The sequence below is a fragment of the Ascidiella aspersa genome, chromosome 4, assembly GCF_963924565.1.
Source record: "Ascidiella aspersa chromosome 4, kaAscAspe10.2, whole genome shotgun sequence".
NCBI lineage: Eukaryota > Metazoa > Chordata > Ascidiacea > Phlebobranchia > Ascidiidae > Ascidiella > Ascidiella aspersa.
Window position 1 is genome coordinate 33,125,095 of NC_139450.1, and position 18,405 is coordinate 33,143,499.

Sequence of the window (18,405 nt, forward strand, 5' to 3'; positions counted from 1 at the left end):
CCAAATACAACCAACTTTTTGAATTTTACATTCATTCTACGTTTAAACTACAACCTACAACCATTATGCTTCTTAATATATTAGTTTATGATTTGCACTTTACATTTGATTTTCTTTTGAAAAAACGCAATAACGATTTGATAAATGTTTTGTGTGCTCATAAATTTCAATGTTTGCTAAACTAAACTTTACGGGGCCTCAAATTTATTACATTTAATTACAAAATAAATAAGTTAAAAAATGAGTCTCAGGATCAAGAAGTGGGCAGCATTCTATAAGTTTCGAATGTAAAATTTTGAACGTTGCAGTTATTTACTTTTATAATTTTACAACGTATACGAATAAAAAGACCCGAAGCACGGCTGTGCAAAATAATGTCCAATTGTAATGCAATTTGTCTTTAAGCATTGCCACTCGAATTCCAGATCAACGATAATAAGTACTCCCCAACCAATATTTATTCACTTCTACAGCAGAGTTGTATCAATTTCATTAATTCAGTTCAATTACAATTACCCCCTAAATGTTTCAATTACCTTACAATTAAAATTAAATTAAAAACTGTAATTAATTACATCACTACAAATTTTTGGCATTGAAACTTTAATTTTCTCAATATCCAAGTATATAGAGCCAAATTTTAGGAAATTACAATTACAATAAAACCTCTAATTAATTACATCAATTACAATTAGAAATTACACTTGATCTTTGCTCCCCACTAATATTTATTTACTTTCACAGCGCCATCTGGTGCCGAAGTGTTGGCCCACATGTCCCGGCCGACCTTCATCGTCTTGATGTTTGACCTTGACAGAGGCGCCACCTCGTGGGAGGTCAAATACAAAAACACGAGGACAAATGTGGAGACTTTCAAGGTCATTCCTAGCAACCTCAATATCACCTATGGAGCAGTGTAAGTCTAAAAAAGAAAAAATATGGTTAAAATTGAAAAATAACTATAGTGTTATTTATTGTTAACAAACAAGTCGTTTGAATAATACCTGAGTTCCAGCAAACCATTTGCAAAATAATTAAAGTTCACATCATTTTCAACATCGTTGAAGTTACGTCTTACAACAACCTTCAACCATTAGGCTCCGAATAAAGTATTTTTCAACAAAAAGCAAGTCAAAACATTTGCCAAAGCAAGTCAAATTCAATGGTTTTTTAATGTTGTGATGGAGCCGATATACCACGTACATATAAGTAAACATCTAGAGTGGACGACAAAATGCGAAAAAAACAAATCGCGAATACGACGAATATTTGAACCAGTGAGTTGTTCTACCTTGAAAAAAAGTGGTCACAGTTGTTATAAGACGAAGTAAAACACGCAATCAAATAAAAAATTAAAAGTGGGGGGGGGGGGGGGGGGGAAATTAGCATACTTTGAATATCGGTTATAAAGCAATAGACAACTGTTTGGGAATTTCTTTACAACCATTTATTCTAAGTCACGGTTCGGTAACCTTGGGTAACGGAAGACCATCTGATCTCCTTTTCATCAAACTAAAGCCAACTCTGGCCACCTTATTGACTGTAGGTTCTTGAAACAAAAACCTAACCCTATATAATTGATACTAACGGTGTTCAATTACACGTTTAACATTTAGTGTTTTACATTTTAACAGCAGCCTCGACTGGGAAATGGAACTTATCGGAAGATGGTCAATCATATATAAACCCGATATATTATTTAAAAAATAGTAGCCTTTAAAAATGTATTACACCTATAGGCATTGTATTTTTGCCCCAAAACCTTCCAATACAACGTATTTCCGTCATGACAACACTAAGCATTCCTAAAAACGATTGTTCTCCGAGCTAATAGGAGCGGTATGTGTTTTTAATTTAATGTTCTACAAATATAAAAAGATATACATAACGCGTAAGGTACAGGAAGCCACTGGACTCCATGACTTAATTCAAAGTAGAGTCATTAACACGAAAGACTTAAACCACCTAAGTTAAGTCAAGTTTTTTGAAAAAAGTGACTTAAGTTAAGTCAAGGTTTTTTGAAAAAAGTGACTTCAGTTAAGTTAAGGTTTTTTGAAAAAAGTGACTTCAGTTAAGTCAAGGTTTTTTGAAAAAAGTGACTTAAGTTAAGTCAAGGTTTTTTGAACAAAGTGACTTAAGTTAAGTCAAGGTTTTTTGAAAAATGTGACTTCAGTTAAGTCAAGGTTTTTTGAAAAAAGTGACTTAAGTTAAGTCAAGGTTTTTTGAAAAAAGTGACTTAAGTTAAGTCAAGGTTTTTTGAAAAAAGTGACTTCAGTTAAATCAAGGTTTTTTGAAAAAAGTGACTTAAGTCAAGTCATCAACTTGAGTTATTACAACACTGGCTACTTGAGTTTAGCTATACTTGTATTTTATTGTCACACATATTGTACAGTTATTCCAAGAAGTTTTGAAATCGACGGGTAAATTTTTGGTCCAAATCCCCACAGATCTTAGATTTCGAATTAGACGATAAAACTGCAGAAAAAAACACCAAAGATAAGTGAAGAAACAAAAAGGTTCATCGGAACACGACAATAATTATGGCACCTTTAATTTAACAAAATAAGGAAAGAGATAAACATGATTTCGTTCTTCCAGAGTAGGAATGGAAAAACAGACGGAGACCAAGAAACACTTTTTGTCGAGTGAAAATAACGCGTTTTTTTTGTTTTTTTTACCAGTGGTTCTAAACGTTTATGAATGGTGGTCCCTCCTAGAAGAACAGCTATCAAAAAATATTTAATTAATATATTCACCGCAGGTTGACCGGTTTGGACGCAAACACAAACTACAGCGTCAGTGTTCGGGTCTCACAACTCAACGGAGTCACCAATTACAACAGGACTGCCAGTCCGTTTGGACCCACAGTAACCATCAGAACCGGTAAGTAATAAAACGACCAGTCCCAAAAAAAAGCTAGACTGCAGTTTATGCCCTGGTGAAAATTGATTGACACATTTAATAAATTTGTATAACTTTTCTTCCGGAAAATATTGTTTATTAAACGACGTTGACCTTTTTTTTTTTTTTTTTTATGAAGATTTTCGGTATAGCTATAAGTTGTCGAGACGTCGGTACATTTAATAAAATTATTTACTGAAAGAATCATTTTCCAATTGATACATTGCCTGGTAGCAACAGTATATTCATAGAGATTTGCCTTACGATATGAACTTTAAACGGGAACGGTTCATTAAACGATTTTAAATTCAAAAGTGAAGGTTATCAATTAAATTATTAGGGAGTTATTTAAGTATAGAATATAGCAGACATTTCAAAGCGGAAGCTCAAGTTAAAAATTGTTTAATTTATTTGGTCAACTGTATAATATGTGTACATAGCTTTGAAATTTTTTCTCAAAACACGTTCGGTCCGAAAACTTTGTTTTTAAAATGCGGTTTGACTAGGATTGCGTTTTTTAGGCGATTAAAATAAGTGGAGAAATTAACTAGATACCATTCAGACCAAGGTTCAGTCCTTTAAATACATAATTGACTTTCGTATTTAACTATAGATTAAATTGGCATATAACATTTAAGCTGACGAAGCATTTTAGCCCCATATATACTTAATATGTTGATTTTTTAAACGATTAGAGCAGCATTTATTTTTAAGCAACTCGTGCTGAAATTAGCTTTTTAAATTTAGAAGTTCGGCTTAAAATAGTTCATGTACGTTTGAAGAAACACTTAACCTTAAACGGTTTTAGTCCTTAAATACTTTATTTGGCTGGCTTTGGTAATTAACTGAAGATTACGTTTATTTTAATCGACTGTTTGCTGAAATTGGTGTACAACATTTAAGATAAAGGGTTTCAGCCGCTAGAATAGTCCATGTGCGTTTGAAGGAACACTAATTAGGATAGATGTTCGTTATCTGGCAACCAAAATACGCCCGCACTTCGCCTGACGGAATTAACCCGGCGATACTTCAGAAAACAAAAACTAATTCCACCTAAGGCAGGAAAAGCACACAAAACAAGCCCAGAGCTGCCTAATCCGATTTTATTTAGCTAAAATACCTCAAACTTAAAGCAAACTAATTTGGGATCTTTGACCTTAGCATTAAGGCTCCCCGGAAACCACTGTAGGATATCAGGCGCGTTTTTAGTGGAATATCATCAAAAAATGCGATTTTATAAATCATCTTTAAAGCAAGCGACTCTTCAAACAGGAAATGCGCAATTGAAGGAATCTCGTTTCGGGTAAACTTAGAAGTTTTGGTTGAAACTTTTGCCCGTGTCCTGGGTTGAGTTACCGGGTTTTTTTGGGAACAATAGGGCATTGATGACGTAACAGGAAAGTGCGCAACACGTAATAATGCAGAAGCGCGACTTTGAGGAAAATGTCAAGAGGGTCTGCGGCGGGATCGCGACTTAATGGCAGCAGAATGTTTGACAAAAAGTTGCGGAAAAAAACTTTTACTTCTTAGAGTATCTTGGTTATTTGACAATATTTACGTCGAATTTTAGAAAGATTAATCTAAAATATGTCTTAGTATATTTACTACAAGCAGTCAACCATTGTAAACCTGCAACTATGGTTTAATATTGTTATTTTTTTTCCCACATAAATAAAAGGTTAGTTTTTAGTAAGCCATGTCCATTTTTCACCATGCTATCCAGCCACCTTCTTGTTTTATTAAACTATGGTTTCACTTGCATATTAGGTTATTAGCGCGCTTCATCAAATGATTAAATCACGTTACCAAGGTTACCTGTATTAGGCGTCCCATTATGACGTAATTTTGTGACTTATTTTCTGAAAATGTTAATGCGTTCCGGTAAGAAAATCATTCCAGTTTCATCTTGTATTCAAAGAACAAAGCGCTTTTAAAACCGGAGTGAACGTAAAACCATCGCCAAGTATTTCGAGGTTTAATTAAACCTTGCCCGGATTTAATAGCTCTCAACAACTTAGGCAGTTGTCCAGTAGGTTTGAGATTTTACGAGTTAAACTCGCGTTTTCACGAATGTTTTCTTATACAAATACACGCCACACCAACAAATTTGGCGGTATTTGTCCTATTTAACAACTGGACACTCTTTTATAATTTGAAGAGACTATTTAGCTACAAAAAATGTTTATACGACCAGACGCGGATGTAAGATTTGTTCGGCAAAAAAACGACAAAAAACAGAAATGACGTCACAACTTACGTCATAACGTGACATCACAAAGATACATTTAATAGAAACCTGTCGATTTGAGAAGATATCGTTTCGCGCAAAGGTGGCTACGCGCACCCTGAAAGTTGGAACCAACCTTTCCATGGTACTGTTAACAAATTATTATCTTGTGTTTCCAGGCAAACTCTCGGCATTCGCTCGTTTAATGCCAAGCGTTGCTCCAGCAAACGAAAGCGCGATCACCAGTGCAATTGTACAAGCATACAAGAACAATTCAAACGTGGAGGAAGTAAAGTTGCTCGCTTTTAACTCCGATGATCCTGATATCCCAAGTGTCATAACTGGACATTACGAGATAATACTCACAACTACAACGTTCCCCAACAGCAAGCCTCCACTTGTTACCAGTTCCCTGTTCACAAATTACTCCGTAGCATATACAAGTAAGTGCTGTTCTTAATAAAATACTTGTTTTTTCAGTGGATGCTTGTAAGAACCTTAACTGCAAATTTGAAAATTTCACAAACTGTCTGATACAATAGGAAGTTTTATCTTAAATCGTGGAAAACAATGAAATTATTATCAATTAGAAACGTTTTTTAGGAATTAATACTAATATTTTGTTTTTAAAAAAGCATATCTAATCGAAAACAAATTTAAATCTAATTGTATTAAAACTTTAGTATTTTATATCGCACCTATTAGAAAACTGGATTTATATTTAACGAAAAATGAAAAACAAACTTAAATATTCAAATTTAAATAGGAATCTTTGTAAATGGCCGTATTTGTCTAATTGTAAATAAGGTACTCAGGTGAGACCGACAAAATTGACAAATTGTATTAAATTCTCGACAATCTTTCACACTTTGTTAGGTCAAAGTAAGAATGAAAACAATCAAAGTGGACCAAAATAAAGTAAAAACACAAGCAATGTTTTTTAATTGCAATGTTTAATTGTTTCAGTTCCCAAACCCTACGAAAATTCCGCGTTTGGTTTATCTGCCCAACCAACTGATTGCACAAAACCAGTTACTGCAAGTGACACAAGAATTTGGACGCTGTACAACCAAACCGGTGCATTCGAGTCAAAGATACTGACTACTTCCGATAAATTGCCTACAAGTACTATGATTGTCAACTTCAGTCCAACAGGTTGGTATTAACTGGGATTTCAGTGCTGTTTTGTCGCATAATGGATGGCGGTTGTAGCTAGACGTAGAATAAATACCAAAGCCAATGGTTGCCTTTTGAACGTTTCGATTATATCTTAAGATAATGCCTTTAGATAATGGCAACGACTTGACTTAGACTGTTTACAACACTGATAATAACTATATGATAAAGGCCACTTAATTCTTTCTAAATGGCCACTTAATTCTTTCTAAATGGCAACATTTTTTTCCCTTACTTATGTCGACAGATCTAATGCCTGTCTTAATCTCCATACAATTTCTTATTTTCCAACCTGATTTACATACCAACATTTTAATCGTTTTGTTTTGTTAATCACAGGTGTAACTACAGGAGCTGACACGCAATTATTTTCGTTTCAACCGAATCAAATGTACTTCATCGGCTACAGCTACTTCCTCAAGGATTGCTCTGCGGCCCAACCAGAACTCAAGTATTATAACAGGGTTTACGAAACCTTGTTCGCCAACAGAAACAAATACGCCACGTTTTACACAACGGGTAAGTCACTGGTTGCTCTTCCTTGCGAATTTAAGTAAAGATGTCGTGTCACTTGCACTTCAAGACACTGTTTTAAAATTACTTAAGTATTTTGGACAAATGACTTGACTTCAACTTAAGTCATTCAATAAACTATGTTGGGTTAAAATTACGTGTTTTCCATTACCATTTTAACATAAAATCGGGTTATTTATCTCATTTTTTCCACTTGAAACGATTAGATTGGTAGATTGTTGTTTTTTTTGTTGACATATTGGTCATTATCGTACGAGTTTACCAATTGCAATAGTTTATAGCTTTATTTTTATATCAAAGACCTGACTTAGGCAACGGATGACTTAGTTTTACACATGCCTTTATTCCAAAAAATAAGATGAATATAAAAAAATGTTAAAATACATCTTAAGCATTTACACATTCGTTTACTAAAAAAAGTTTATATGCAAGCATTTAGTACACATAGTGATCAATTGAAAAAAGACTTAATCTCTTTAAGTCATGTTAAAACAGTAACTTAAGTTATTACACACAGTGCATTTACCAGTAAGCCGGACTGCCAACCGTGAATGCTTGTATGTTTCAGACGCTACATCAGCAGTTGCCCCTACATTCACAAGTCAACCACAGAGCGACGGTACAAGTGTAAGAGTGACATTCTCCAACACAGTAAGCAGGGTTGTGAGCTACACACTTGAAGCTACATTAGCAAACGGGACAATTATCTCGACGTCAAACCTCGCTGAAGATGCATTGGACGCTGAAGGAAATTATTCGGTAAGTCGTATGTCTCGAGAGATTGTCAAGTGTGCCGCCGAGCTGTTGGTATTTTAAAAATAGGGTAATATAACTAAAACATAAGGTTCCTACAATAAGGCCGGGTAATCAGATGGCACTGTGTAAAGACTAATTGTATTAAAATCTAGACAAGCTTTCGCACAACCGTGCTTCATCAGGTCAAAGTAGGAACAATCGTGATTTCTACTTTGGCCCGATGAAGCACAATTTGTCTTTATATAGAGCCACCTGATTAAATACCTTTAGGAAAGCACGCGAGGTGAGACTTAAATTCACAATAAAAAAAGGAAAATTGATATAATAAAAAATTTTACCTAAAATAAAGTCATCGCTTTCAACTGTTGTTTAAACGAGTTTAACCTGTAAATTTAATTTTTAGTTAAAGAGTGAATTTATCATTTCGTGTGCTTTTGGACTTAATAAACAGCCTAAAAAAAATTTGCCAAACAGAACAACCAAAAGAATATACCTTCGTGCCTGACTTAGGGGGCGGACCGGACGATTTACGTTGACCACCCCTGCTTTAAACATAGATCTGAGACAGTAATAAAACACTTTTTTATACAGGCTACAGGCAATAAGCCCACTGGTCTAATTATTTTAACTTGTTCCAGGTTATAATGACCGGGCTGCCAAAGAACGCTACAACGTCAGTAAGTGCTTACGTCACACAACGTAACCAAGACGGGGCAGTGACGTTACCTATAAGTCTCTCTTCGTTCAACGTCACAACCGGTAGGCCAAACGTCACAATAGGTATATAAGACGTCTGACATATGAGTTTTAAAGTCGGAAAACAGAGATTACAAAATGGTAGGAAAGTCACAAAAAAAATAAATAGAGTTTTTTTTTTCTTCATTTTTCAGAGGAGGATGAATGCGTGACGTTATCGCCTTGCCCCTCTCACTCGACATGCGCCAACACACCAGGGGGGTACACGTGCACTTGCAACCCCGGGTTCGCGCCAAACGACACCAAGTGTGACGACATAAACGAATGCTTAAACGCGAGCGCTTGCGGCTTTACAACTGTTTGTGTCAACTTGGTCGGTAGCTACAAATGTGATGGTGAGTAGTTTGTCCGATGGTTATTTCCGATACCCGATATTTTAGGCAAGAAGTATCGCGATCCAATTATTATTAAAGGAATTTCAGACATGATTTGCCATTAAATACAGCAATTTTTTGCGTGAAGCGTATTTTATTTAAATAGGAGGTTAACAACTTGGATTTCTTTAATTTCTTAAAACTGAAGCTAAATTTTGCGCAGTTGAAAAAAAACTAACTAAAAAAAATCTTATAAAAGTTACAATTTCATCTAGTTTACCTGTTTGGCCATAGTAATGACGTCATTAGTTTTGGTTTTGGATCGGCATCGATACCACCGTAGTATCGGACGAGTACCGATACAACAACTCGGTATCGGGTATCGGCTCCGATCCGATATTATCGGACATCTCTAATACTAACTTTGGGCGGTTTTGATGTAGTCACTCTTTGTATAATTGTTACATCTTTATGTTTAATTTGTTGGTGGCAATATAAATAAAAGCAAGCATTGTTTTTAGCCATTCCCCAACCGACAGCATCGTTCACCGACGTTAATACAACCTACTTTAGAGTGATGTGGCTTGGGAATGTCACCCAAGGTCTTGAATACCAGGTTTGAACTAATAAAGTTACATACGACCCTATAACCGTATTGTGGTCATAAAACAAGGATTTTAGGGGTATATTGATGAAACTGATGGTTTGGGTTTATTTATTCAATATATTAATTTTAACTAACTGCGTAAATCTGCAAACATAGCATTTTTATGATTTTTTAAAGAGTGGAGTATGTTTGCATGTATTTCTGAAATGATGTACATTTAAGTCATTCTACTGAATAATTTTAATTAATAACGTCTCAGATTTTATGTACTATATACAACATATTTTAGAGTGTAGGTTATCTCTCTAAAATTGATACTACAAACCAACATCTATATTGCACAACAAATTCGCCTTCATCAAAGAAATCAGTTTGCCACTTTTACGTAGAATTTTACACACTGGCATTTAAAACAAGACGAAGCCGAAATAACTTTACTATCCTGCACTTTAATGCCACCTAGCGACGAGTTTGACAAAACAAAAAAGGCTTGCAATCTCGATTGCCACTTTGCTGAACTATGCTTTACATTCAGTTTAAGGCTCAAAAGCATTTGTTCTAAACTGCGGACAATAAGTGAAACTTACATAGACACAATGTATACTCTGTAATCAAGCTATTCTGGAGTTGTACTGGCCAACACTAACGGCACCCATATATAGTAAACAAGATGCCTTCGGAGAGGCTTATCGCAAATCAGTCGTATTTTACGATTTTAATGTAAAAACAACAACAAAAGGAGCATTGCTGAAAGTAGAGAAGTTTTACCGCGAATGAAATTGTCACGCATGAAATTGTCAAAAGATGACGTCACAAAGTTACGTCATAACGGAACGTGAAAACAAGTAACCTTGGCTTAGAAAACCTGAGGTTACCGCTCGATGTAGTGAACAAAAATGTAACTGAAATCTTGGTTTAAATACCTGGTGAAAAATTACAATGTTTTATTGACATAAGTAACTAAATAAAATTATTTTACCGGTGCGCCGTCGGTGACCGTTTTGGCTTACGTCTAAGGAGTTGTTCTTTAAAAGGAAGTGATTTCAAGCTCCATTGACTGGCTATGAGATTAATACACGCCCAGCATGGTTAGTTAACAGCGCAAAACGTCCAAACCCTTTGGTATTTCATGAAATGGAGGAACTAATGACGGCCCCAAAGCGGCCATATTTCGAGAGGATCCTTTTGAAACAAAACGATAATCTCACAAAGCTAACAATATACATATTGATACATTTTATGATTATTTGTCGCATGTTGTGCATCGACTAACTCAAATAGGGCCAAAAAAAGGCCTAGAAATTCTCGCGCGATGTTGGGTATTTATTGAAGGGGTTACCAATGTGGGTTTACCAACGCCAGTTTCGATCACGAGCCAATTGTTGCGTCAACAATCAACAATGCGCTATGACGTACGCGGGGTTTTCCCAGCGTTGCTAGGCGACGGTCGGTTGTTAAGCTCGAGGAATGCCGACCCGAACCAAGTTGTTTTGTTCGTTTGTACCCAGGGTAGAAAATTAGTTTTGGGGTATTTCCAGCTGTATTTTTAGTTGTGCAATATCTTTAAAAGCTTGAACAGTAAATATCATTTCAGGTGATACACATTTGCATGAAAGTTATTTAGACCTTGAAGAAACATTATATAACTGTATCTTCAATTAACGTCTATAAGTCTACACAGCATTGTTTGTTGTTTCTACTATTCTGTGCCGAACATTAGATACCAATTGCACACATTGTGAGCCTGATTGAGCAAATAGCCCAAGTGGTGTTTACACATCCAGGTAAAAAATGAGCTTTTTAGTTTGCAATTTAAATACAATATCACAAATGACTCTAAAAAGCTATTTTAACAAGAACCAAAGTCTTAAACTAACGCTAGGTAAAAGGTTTTTGTACCACTCTAATAAACACACTATGGTTTTTACTTGTACGATAGTTTCGCCTGTACGACTGCTATGTGTGCATTGGACGTTGTTTAGTGTGGCGACAGAAGGGCCAGACATCAGATATATACGAACATAGCGCCTTTTAGGGTGTTTTAGCCGAAACGGTCTTTAAAAGTATAGATGTAAGTATGACTATAATAATTTTTAAATACTTAGTCTTAGATGAAACGCAACTTAGCGAAATTATATATATATCGTTGCCCTGAAGATTACCTGAATAGGTCATTGAAACGTTTGTACATGTAATTAAAATATATAACAAATTTATAATTGATAAAATGCCAGTAACAGTATATTCATGCGATAAAATGGTTCGGTGCCTTTTCAGATGCCACGAAACCTTAAAAACCTCCATATTCGTTTCTACATCTAAAAGTTTGTTATTTGTTGCAGGTGAATGTATCAGGTGCGGGAAGCAGTTGGTCGCAAACCACATCAGCTCTATCTGTGGGTTTCGGAGGTTTAAGCCAAGGAACCAACTACACAGTTGTTATCAGTGTTGTGGGAAAAGCGGTGTCAAGCACATCAAGTCAGGCAACTGGTTCGTTGAAGCTGTTATAAATATGTTTTAACAGTATAAGCCGCAATCAATCGAAGTTTAGACAGCATTTAAAAGATTTTACCAAGTGGAGATTAAACTATATACTTTCGGGCTTATTGGAAGCCCAAACTAGTAATTCCAAAACACCAAGGGGAACCTTCACTTCCCTGCCAAGCTATTTCGTTTATTACCATACAGGTTTACAAATAACTTCTTTTAATTGGGGAGTGTTCAATTTACTTGGTCACAGACTTTGCATGTCATTATTAAGTCGATTTCACAACGCCTTTGCGTGACAGTATCCCTAAACAGTTGAAAAATGTCAATTTTATTGAACCGTGCACATGTTTTGACCACCTAAATGCTGCTTAGATTATTTCCAGCCCACTAGTCTGGAACGTTTGTGTTGCCAGATCATCCCTGGTAAAGTTTGCGGTTTAATCGAGTCAAAATTGGTCAAGTGCGCCATTACGCAGGCTACACACTTGCTACCATGAACCCTAGGTTGCTTAGCACACGTGGTTCTGGATATTCTCGTGTGGGATTACTAAGGTTGTCCGATAATATCGGATCAAAGCTGATATCGATGCCAACTATAGGTGCCGATCCGATAGCAAATTCATATCGCAATTTTAGCTATGATTTGCTATCCAATGCAGTTATTCTACCTTAAATGGTAATTTCTTAAAAAAATGATAGGTTGAAAATTGAAGGTAACTAAACTTCATAACGCTAAAACAAATTTCGGCATATTTAATAACCTAAAAAAATTACATTTAAACGTGTCAAATTAGTTTATTTTGCTTATTTGAGCAAAGCAGGGCCGTTTCTTGGTGTCGGATCGGACCTTAGATTATTTCCAGCCCACTAGTCTGGAACGTTTGTGTTACCAGATCATCCAGAAGGTAAAGTTCGCGATTTAATCCAGTCGAAATTGTCCAACTGCTATAAAGAAGCTTACGCAAGGAACCGTATGAATTAACATTACTTGGCACTCGAAAATTATCGTGTGCGGTTGTATCCCAAAAATAATTATAATGAAAACGTCATGTATTATTTAGGTTTTTAGGACAAAATTTGTTTTACCGCTAAAAGTTTTGCTACCTTCAGTTGCATGGTTGATATTGAATTACAATAGTCACTCGCTAGTCGGGCGAGAAATCAGCACTCGTCCTGATAAAATAAACGCTAAAGATTTACGCAATATAATCGACCTCAGGCGTTGAATTTAAACATTATTGATACAGTTCATGAAATGAACACCTTTAGTAGGTCTCATAACATCAGCCGATTTGCGTAAGGGCATTCGCCAGTAGGGCAAGTGGGTGTTAATCAACGCTCGCCTGGAACGAATAGCACTTGACATGGTAAAAATATCAACCCTAAGTTGTCAACCTGCAATTTTTAAAAACTACTTTTAAAAGTACAAATCGCTGCGTTGTAGCGTAAATCATGACTGAAATCCACAAGTCAATTGACAGAAATACCACCTTAGTATCGGACGAATACCGATACGATACCACCTTAGTATCGGACGACAACCGATTATTCCACTCGGTATCTAGTATCGATATACCATTTAATCACCTTACCTTCTGTCCTTTTCCTGAACAGTTCCCTCCAAGATCAGCGGATTTAATGTGACGTCAGTTGGCAGTGACTCAGCATCTTTTGAGTGGCATGCTGCGTCATCCGGCGTCATAATAGGAATAACCTTGACCCCCGTGACCTCTGCAAGAAGAAAGAGAAGATCAACGATCAGCGAAAGCGTAAGAATAAAATAATTCTATACATGCCGGTATTTGTTTGATTTGATATTAGTTTATAAATTTAATACGAAAACCGTACATTGTGTTTCGAAAAATAGCTGCTGAACCTGAATTTCTTATACCTTCAGGGTCAAGTGACTCGGTAACCATTTTGTGGTTCTTCGTTAATCCTCTGCTACTGTGTCCGCATTTGTATTAACAAATAAATAGTTATCTTATCTCATGAGGCAAAAAGGGGGGAATTGGCATTTAAAATTATATGTGACAATAATTTTTGAATTCTTACACCTTCACAGTCAACTGACTAGATAACTGTTTTACAATTATTTGTTGATTCATTGCTACTGTGTTAGCATTTATAGCGAATAAAAAGTTATCAGTTATATTAACGCACAGCTACAATTCCTTGTGTTTTATTCAGTTCACTGGCACCAATGGAACGCTAAGTGGTCTGTCATCTGGTACTTCCTACAACGGAAATGTTGTTCCCAAGATTGGCGCAAGTTCCGGAGAAGCTCTAACGTTCAGTTTATCAACAAGTAAGAGCAAATAACATAGATAGATTTTTGTATATGGCCGTATTTGTCTAATTCTATATCGGGTAATTAGGTGGCACTGTATAAAGACAAATTGCGTGGAATTCTGGACAAGCTTTCGCACAACCGTGCTTCATCAGGTCAAAGTAGAAATGAAAATGTCACGCAGATCCTTCTGTTACAATTTGTCTATATATAGTGCCTCCTGATTACCCTATACATGAATTTGGTAAGATGAGTTATTTAAGATTAATATGCCAAAAACTTTCAAGGCATTTAATAGAAATACCGGTATATCAAAATATCACGCGTTCGCTTTGCCGCAATGGTTTAAAAGTCTACAGGTGCGCCCTGGCCTAAAAAAGGTTAAAAACAGGGAGTCGAACCGGAACTTTTCATAAGATTTCAAGGAGCCGAACCGGAACTGAACCGAATAATTTGAAAGTACCTGAACCTTAACCGAACCCGAACCTATAAACAAAAGCGGTTCGCTCCTGCATGACGTCACAACTTTTATTTTACAGAGTCAAGTTACGCCATGTTCGAAATTTTATGAAAAAATATAAATATTGAATAAAAAAATCGTTCATTTTTTTATTTTTTAGCTATTTCAATATTGAGTTACTGTTTTTTTTAATAAGTCACGTAACTTGGATTAGATGACTTACAATGCAAAGATTATTCTCTACATTTATCGACCCACATTTTGAGATTTAACGTAAATTATATCTTATCTGAACCGGAACTTACGAACCGGTTTGAAATAACGATGGTCGAACCGCAGCTGAACCGGAACTTTTAAATTTCTCGATACTGAAACCGGAACTGAACCGGATCCGAAAAAATCCTTGAACCCGAACCGAACATGAAAAGTCAAATGTTGACAAAACGGTTCTCAATATAAACACCATCACCAGGTTTTCCGTGGTAGCCTATTACCTATAGCTGAGCAACGTTCATTTTACTGAAATAACGTACCATCGCGATTTATGCACCGTATTGCTCACAAAATACACTTAGTCTGTGCCAATTTTTAAAGTGTGAAACGTTTATCCTAATTATTTTGGCTATCAATGAAAAAAATTAATATCAGTTTGTCAAATTGTTGAAACGTGTTCAGATTTTTAATCGTTTACAGTCATCAGGTTTCAATTTTACATATTTTAGGTCTGATTTTAACAGCCCTCATATTTTTTAACATCTTTAGGTTGACTTTATAAATATGCCACCCTTATGATTTGCAGACCATGCAAATGCAACATGCATTGACTTCAGCTGCTCCTGTAATGCCGGGTTCACTGGAAATGGAAATTCGTGTGTGGATATTGATGAGTGTACCAATTCTCCCAACCCTTGTAATTCAAATGCAAATTGCACCAACACAGATGGTAGTTACACTTGTGCTTGCAAGACTGGTTATTCTGGTGATGGTTTTAATTGTTCAGATATTAATGAGTGTACTAATACTTCAAATTCTTGTGATTTAAATGCAAATTGCACCAACACAGATGGTAGTTACACTTGTGCTTGCAAGACTGGTTACACTGGTGATGGTTTTAATTGTTCAGATATTAATGAGTGTACTAATACTTCAAATTCTTGTGATTTAAATGCAAATTGCACCAACACAGATGGTAGTTACACTTGTGCCTGCAAGACTGGTTATTCTGGTGATGGTTTCAATTGTTCAGATATTAATGAGTGTACTAATACTTCAAATACGTGTCACTCTAATGCAAATTGCACCAACACAGATGGTAGTTACACTTGTGCCTGCAAGACTGGTTATACTGGTGATGGTTTCAATTGTTCAGATATAAATGAGTGTACTAATACTTCAAATTCTTGTCATTCGAATGCGAATTGCACCAACACAGATGGTAGTTACACTTGTGCCTGCAAGACTGGTTATACTGGTGATGGTTTCAATTGTTCAGATATAAATGAGTGTACTAATGCTTCAAATTTATGCCATTCAAATGCAAAAAAACCTAGTTTTTACTTGTTGTTTGAATTTGTCGCAGTCGGTATATGTTTTGTTTCGAGTTTTTTTTTAACATTTGTAATAAGTTTTGGTGCCTGCATTGAAAAAACTAGGTTATGCGTTAAGTTACAACAACTAGATTATTAATTATAAATAGTTTTATGGATTTGTTTGTTAGTAATTAGAATTATTATGGATTAAACAATAAGTCATATACTAAAGCTCTGTCGTTTTCTGATTTTCTTTTAAATTGCTTGAGTATAATATCGCGTACATCACGTTGCTAGTAAATCTATCGGGAAGGCAGGAAGGTAAAATCAGCTTGGTTAGGGACAGCAAAAAAATCTTTGACAAGAGATTGCATTTAAGGAAAGCTCGATAGGGCAGTCAATGCAATACTTGATAAAAAAAAATTTCCTTGATTAAAACAACTGTTATTGAAAACTATAAAATTTTTAGTTAGATTGTAAAGCACGGACGAGTACCGATACTGTCGGACGAGTACCGATACAACCGCTTTAAATCGGATATCAACTTTAATCTGATATAATCGGACAACGTGAGACGCGAGTTCGAACCTATTTAGAGGCAAACTTTATCGAATATATCAATTCGATTTCTACGCAACAAAATAAGACTTGCAAAGAACACGAAAAATTTCCATTTTTTGCAAACTAATTGACGAGAAATTAGAATTTATTTTGATCATTAAATACTCTAGTTAATATCCCGCTTTCCCCGTTAACAGAAAGATGTTTTGTAACAGTCCATAAAATAATAAACGAGTACGCAAATAAAATGTGTGGTAAAAGGCGAAACATTTTCACGACGTTGATAAAAAATTCCAAGGGCTGCGCCATACGTCACAATTTGATACGAATTTATGCTTCGAGCAAAAGTTTGCACCACCAATGTCCACTAAATGTCGCTAAAGAGTGGTTGCGCTGACAAATATTTTGTTTTTAAGCCATCCACAGCCCGGGGTTTTGCCCAGCAAACACAAAAAAGTACGTTAGGCCCGAACGAACTTGTTTTCGAATGTGGCTGCGACGACATAAAAACTTGACGATCCAATTAAACTTAGTACCTGCAATAAACTGATCAAATATAACGGAGCCGCCGAAAGGTCCGTTTTAATGAGCGCAATTTGTTCTCTGTTTGTCAGTAATTCTGTAATGTCACCGATTACGTTGTATTCTTTGTCTCGTGCTACTTTGTTGAATTACATTCTGTTCGGACATCCTGATTTAATTTGCTCTGAATCTCTCCTTTTATTTAACGCTGTGCATGACTTTTTGTTAGCTTTGAGTAGATTTTGATGTAAATTCTTTCTAGTGTCCAATATTGAGTCTTTACGTGTTGTTCCTTAAAACCGTTTGTTCTTCGTTATAATGGTGTCACGACAAAAGGTTTTCTTCAGTCGTAAGACTGCCACCTGATTGTCGTTAAATCAATAAAAAAAATATATAACCGAGTTAAAAGGAGTGCGACTGAACCACAGCACATTGTAAAATTCATGTTTTCGGTGGGACATACACTTAACATTGTTTTCGATTTTGAAAACAATTTAACAAAAAACGTAATACAGACCGGGGATGTCCGATAACTCTGGATCGTAGACGATATCCGATACCAAGTGATATAGTATCGGTACTTGTCCGATACTAGGGTGGTGAAAATCTTCGTCCAAAAGTGAAATATTTTTCAATTTATCGTGTTTTAAAAGCTCAACGACTCAGACAATGTCCCTCGAGGAATTTTATTACAGCAGTCGACAAACGAGTCGATTAAATTTTATTCTGGCCGTAAACAAGCCATTTGTAGATTCAATCCGCTTTTCCGAAACTATCGGGCGTAATTGGTGCAATTCCAAGTCCTAACAAAACAAATAAGGAGCAAGAGACGGTAAAATGACACAGAAAACCTAGTTTTTACTTGTTGCTTGAATTTGTCGCAGTCGGTATATGTTTTGTTTCGATTTTTTTTAACATTTGTAATAAGTTTTGGTGCCTACATTGAAAAAACTAGGTTATGCGTTAAGTTACAACAACTAGATTATTAATTATAAATAGTTTTATGGATTTGTTTGTTAGTAATTAGAATTATTATGGATTAAACAATAAGTCATATACCATAGCTCTGTCGTTTTCTGATTTTCTTTTAAATTGCTTGAGTGTTATATCGCGTACATCGCGTTGCTAGTAAATCTGTCGGGAAGGCAGGAAGGTAAAATCAGCTTGGTTAGGGACAGCAAAAATCTTTGACAAGAGATTGCATTTAAGGAAAGCTCGTTAGGGCAGTCAATGCAATACTTAAAAAAAAATTTCCTTGATTAAAACAACTGTTATTGAAAAC

General features: G+C 35.6%; 1 protein-coding gene and 1 long non-coding RNA gene across 2 annotated transcripts in view; both read left to right on the forward strand.

Moving 5' to 3' along the window:
• Positions 1-749: 749 nt before the first annotated feature.
• Positions 750-3,108, forward strand: LOC146157590 (uncharacterized). Its single transcript, XR_014494772.1, has 2 exons — positions 750-916; positions 2,762-3,108. It is a non-coding gene; the product is annotated as an uncharacterized LOC146157590 (long non-coding RNA).
• A 1,658-nt stretch (positions 3,109-4,766) lies between these two features.
• LOC146157591 (uncharacterized) overlaps positions 4,767-18,405 on the forward strand; it is a 53,874-nt gene continuing 40,235 nt past the window's right edge. Inside the window, exons 1-8 of the mRNA XM_083388266.1 lie at positions 4,767-4,782; positions 5,308-5,571; positions 6,095-6,283; positions 6,644-6,823; positions 7,407-7,597; positions 8,233-8,353; positions 8,485-8,557; positions 15,342-16,048. Of these exons, the coding sequence (XP_083244392.1) occupies positions 4,767-4,782; positions 5,308-5,571; positions 6,095-6,283; positions 6,644-6,823; positions 7,407-7,597; positions 8,233-8,353; positions 8,485-8,557; positions 15,342-16,048 (1,741 nt within the window). The remainder of the gene's footprint in view (positions 4,783-5,307; positions 5,572-6,094; positions 6,284-6,643; positions 6,824-7,406; positions 7,598-8,232; positions 8,354-8,484; positions 8,558-15,341; positions 16,049-18,405) is intronic.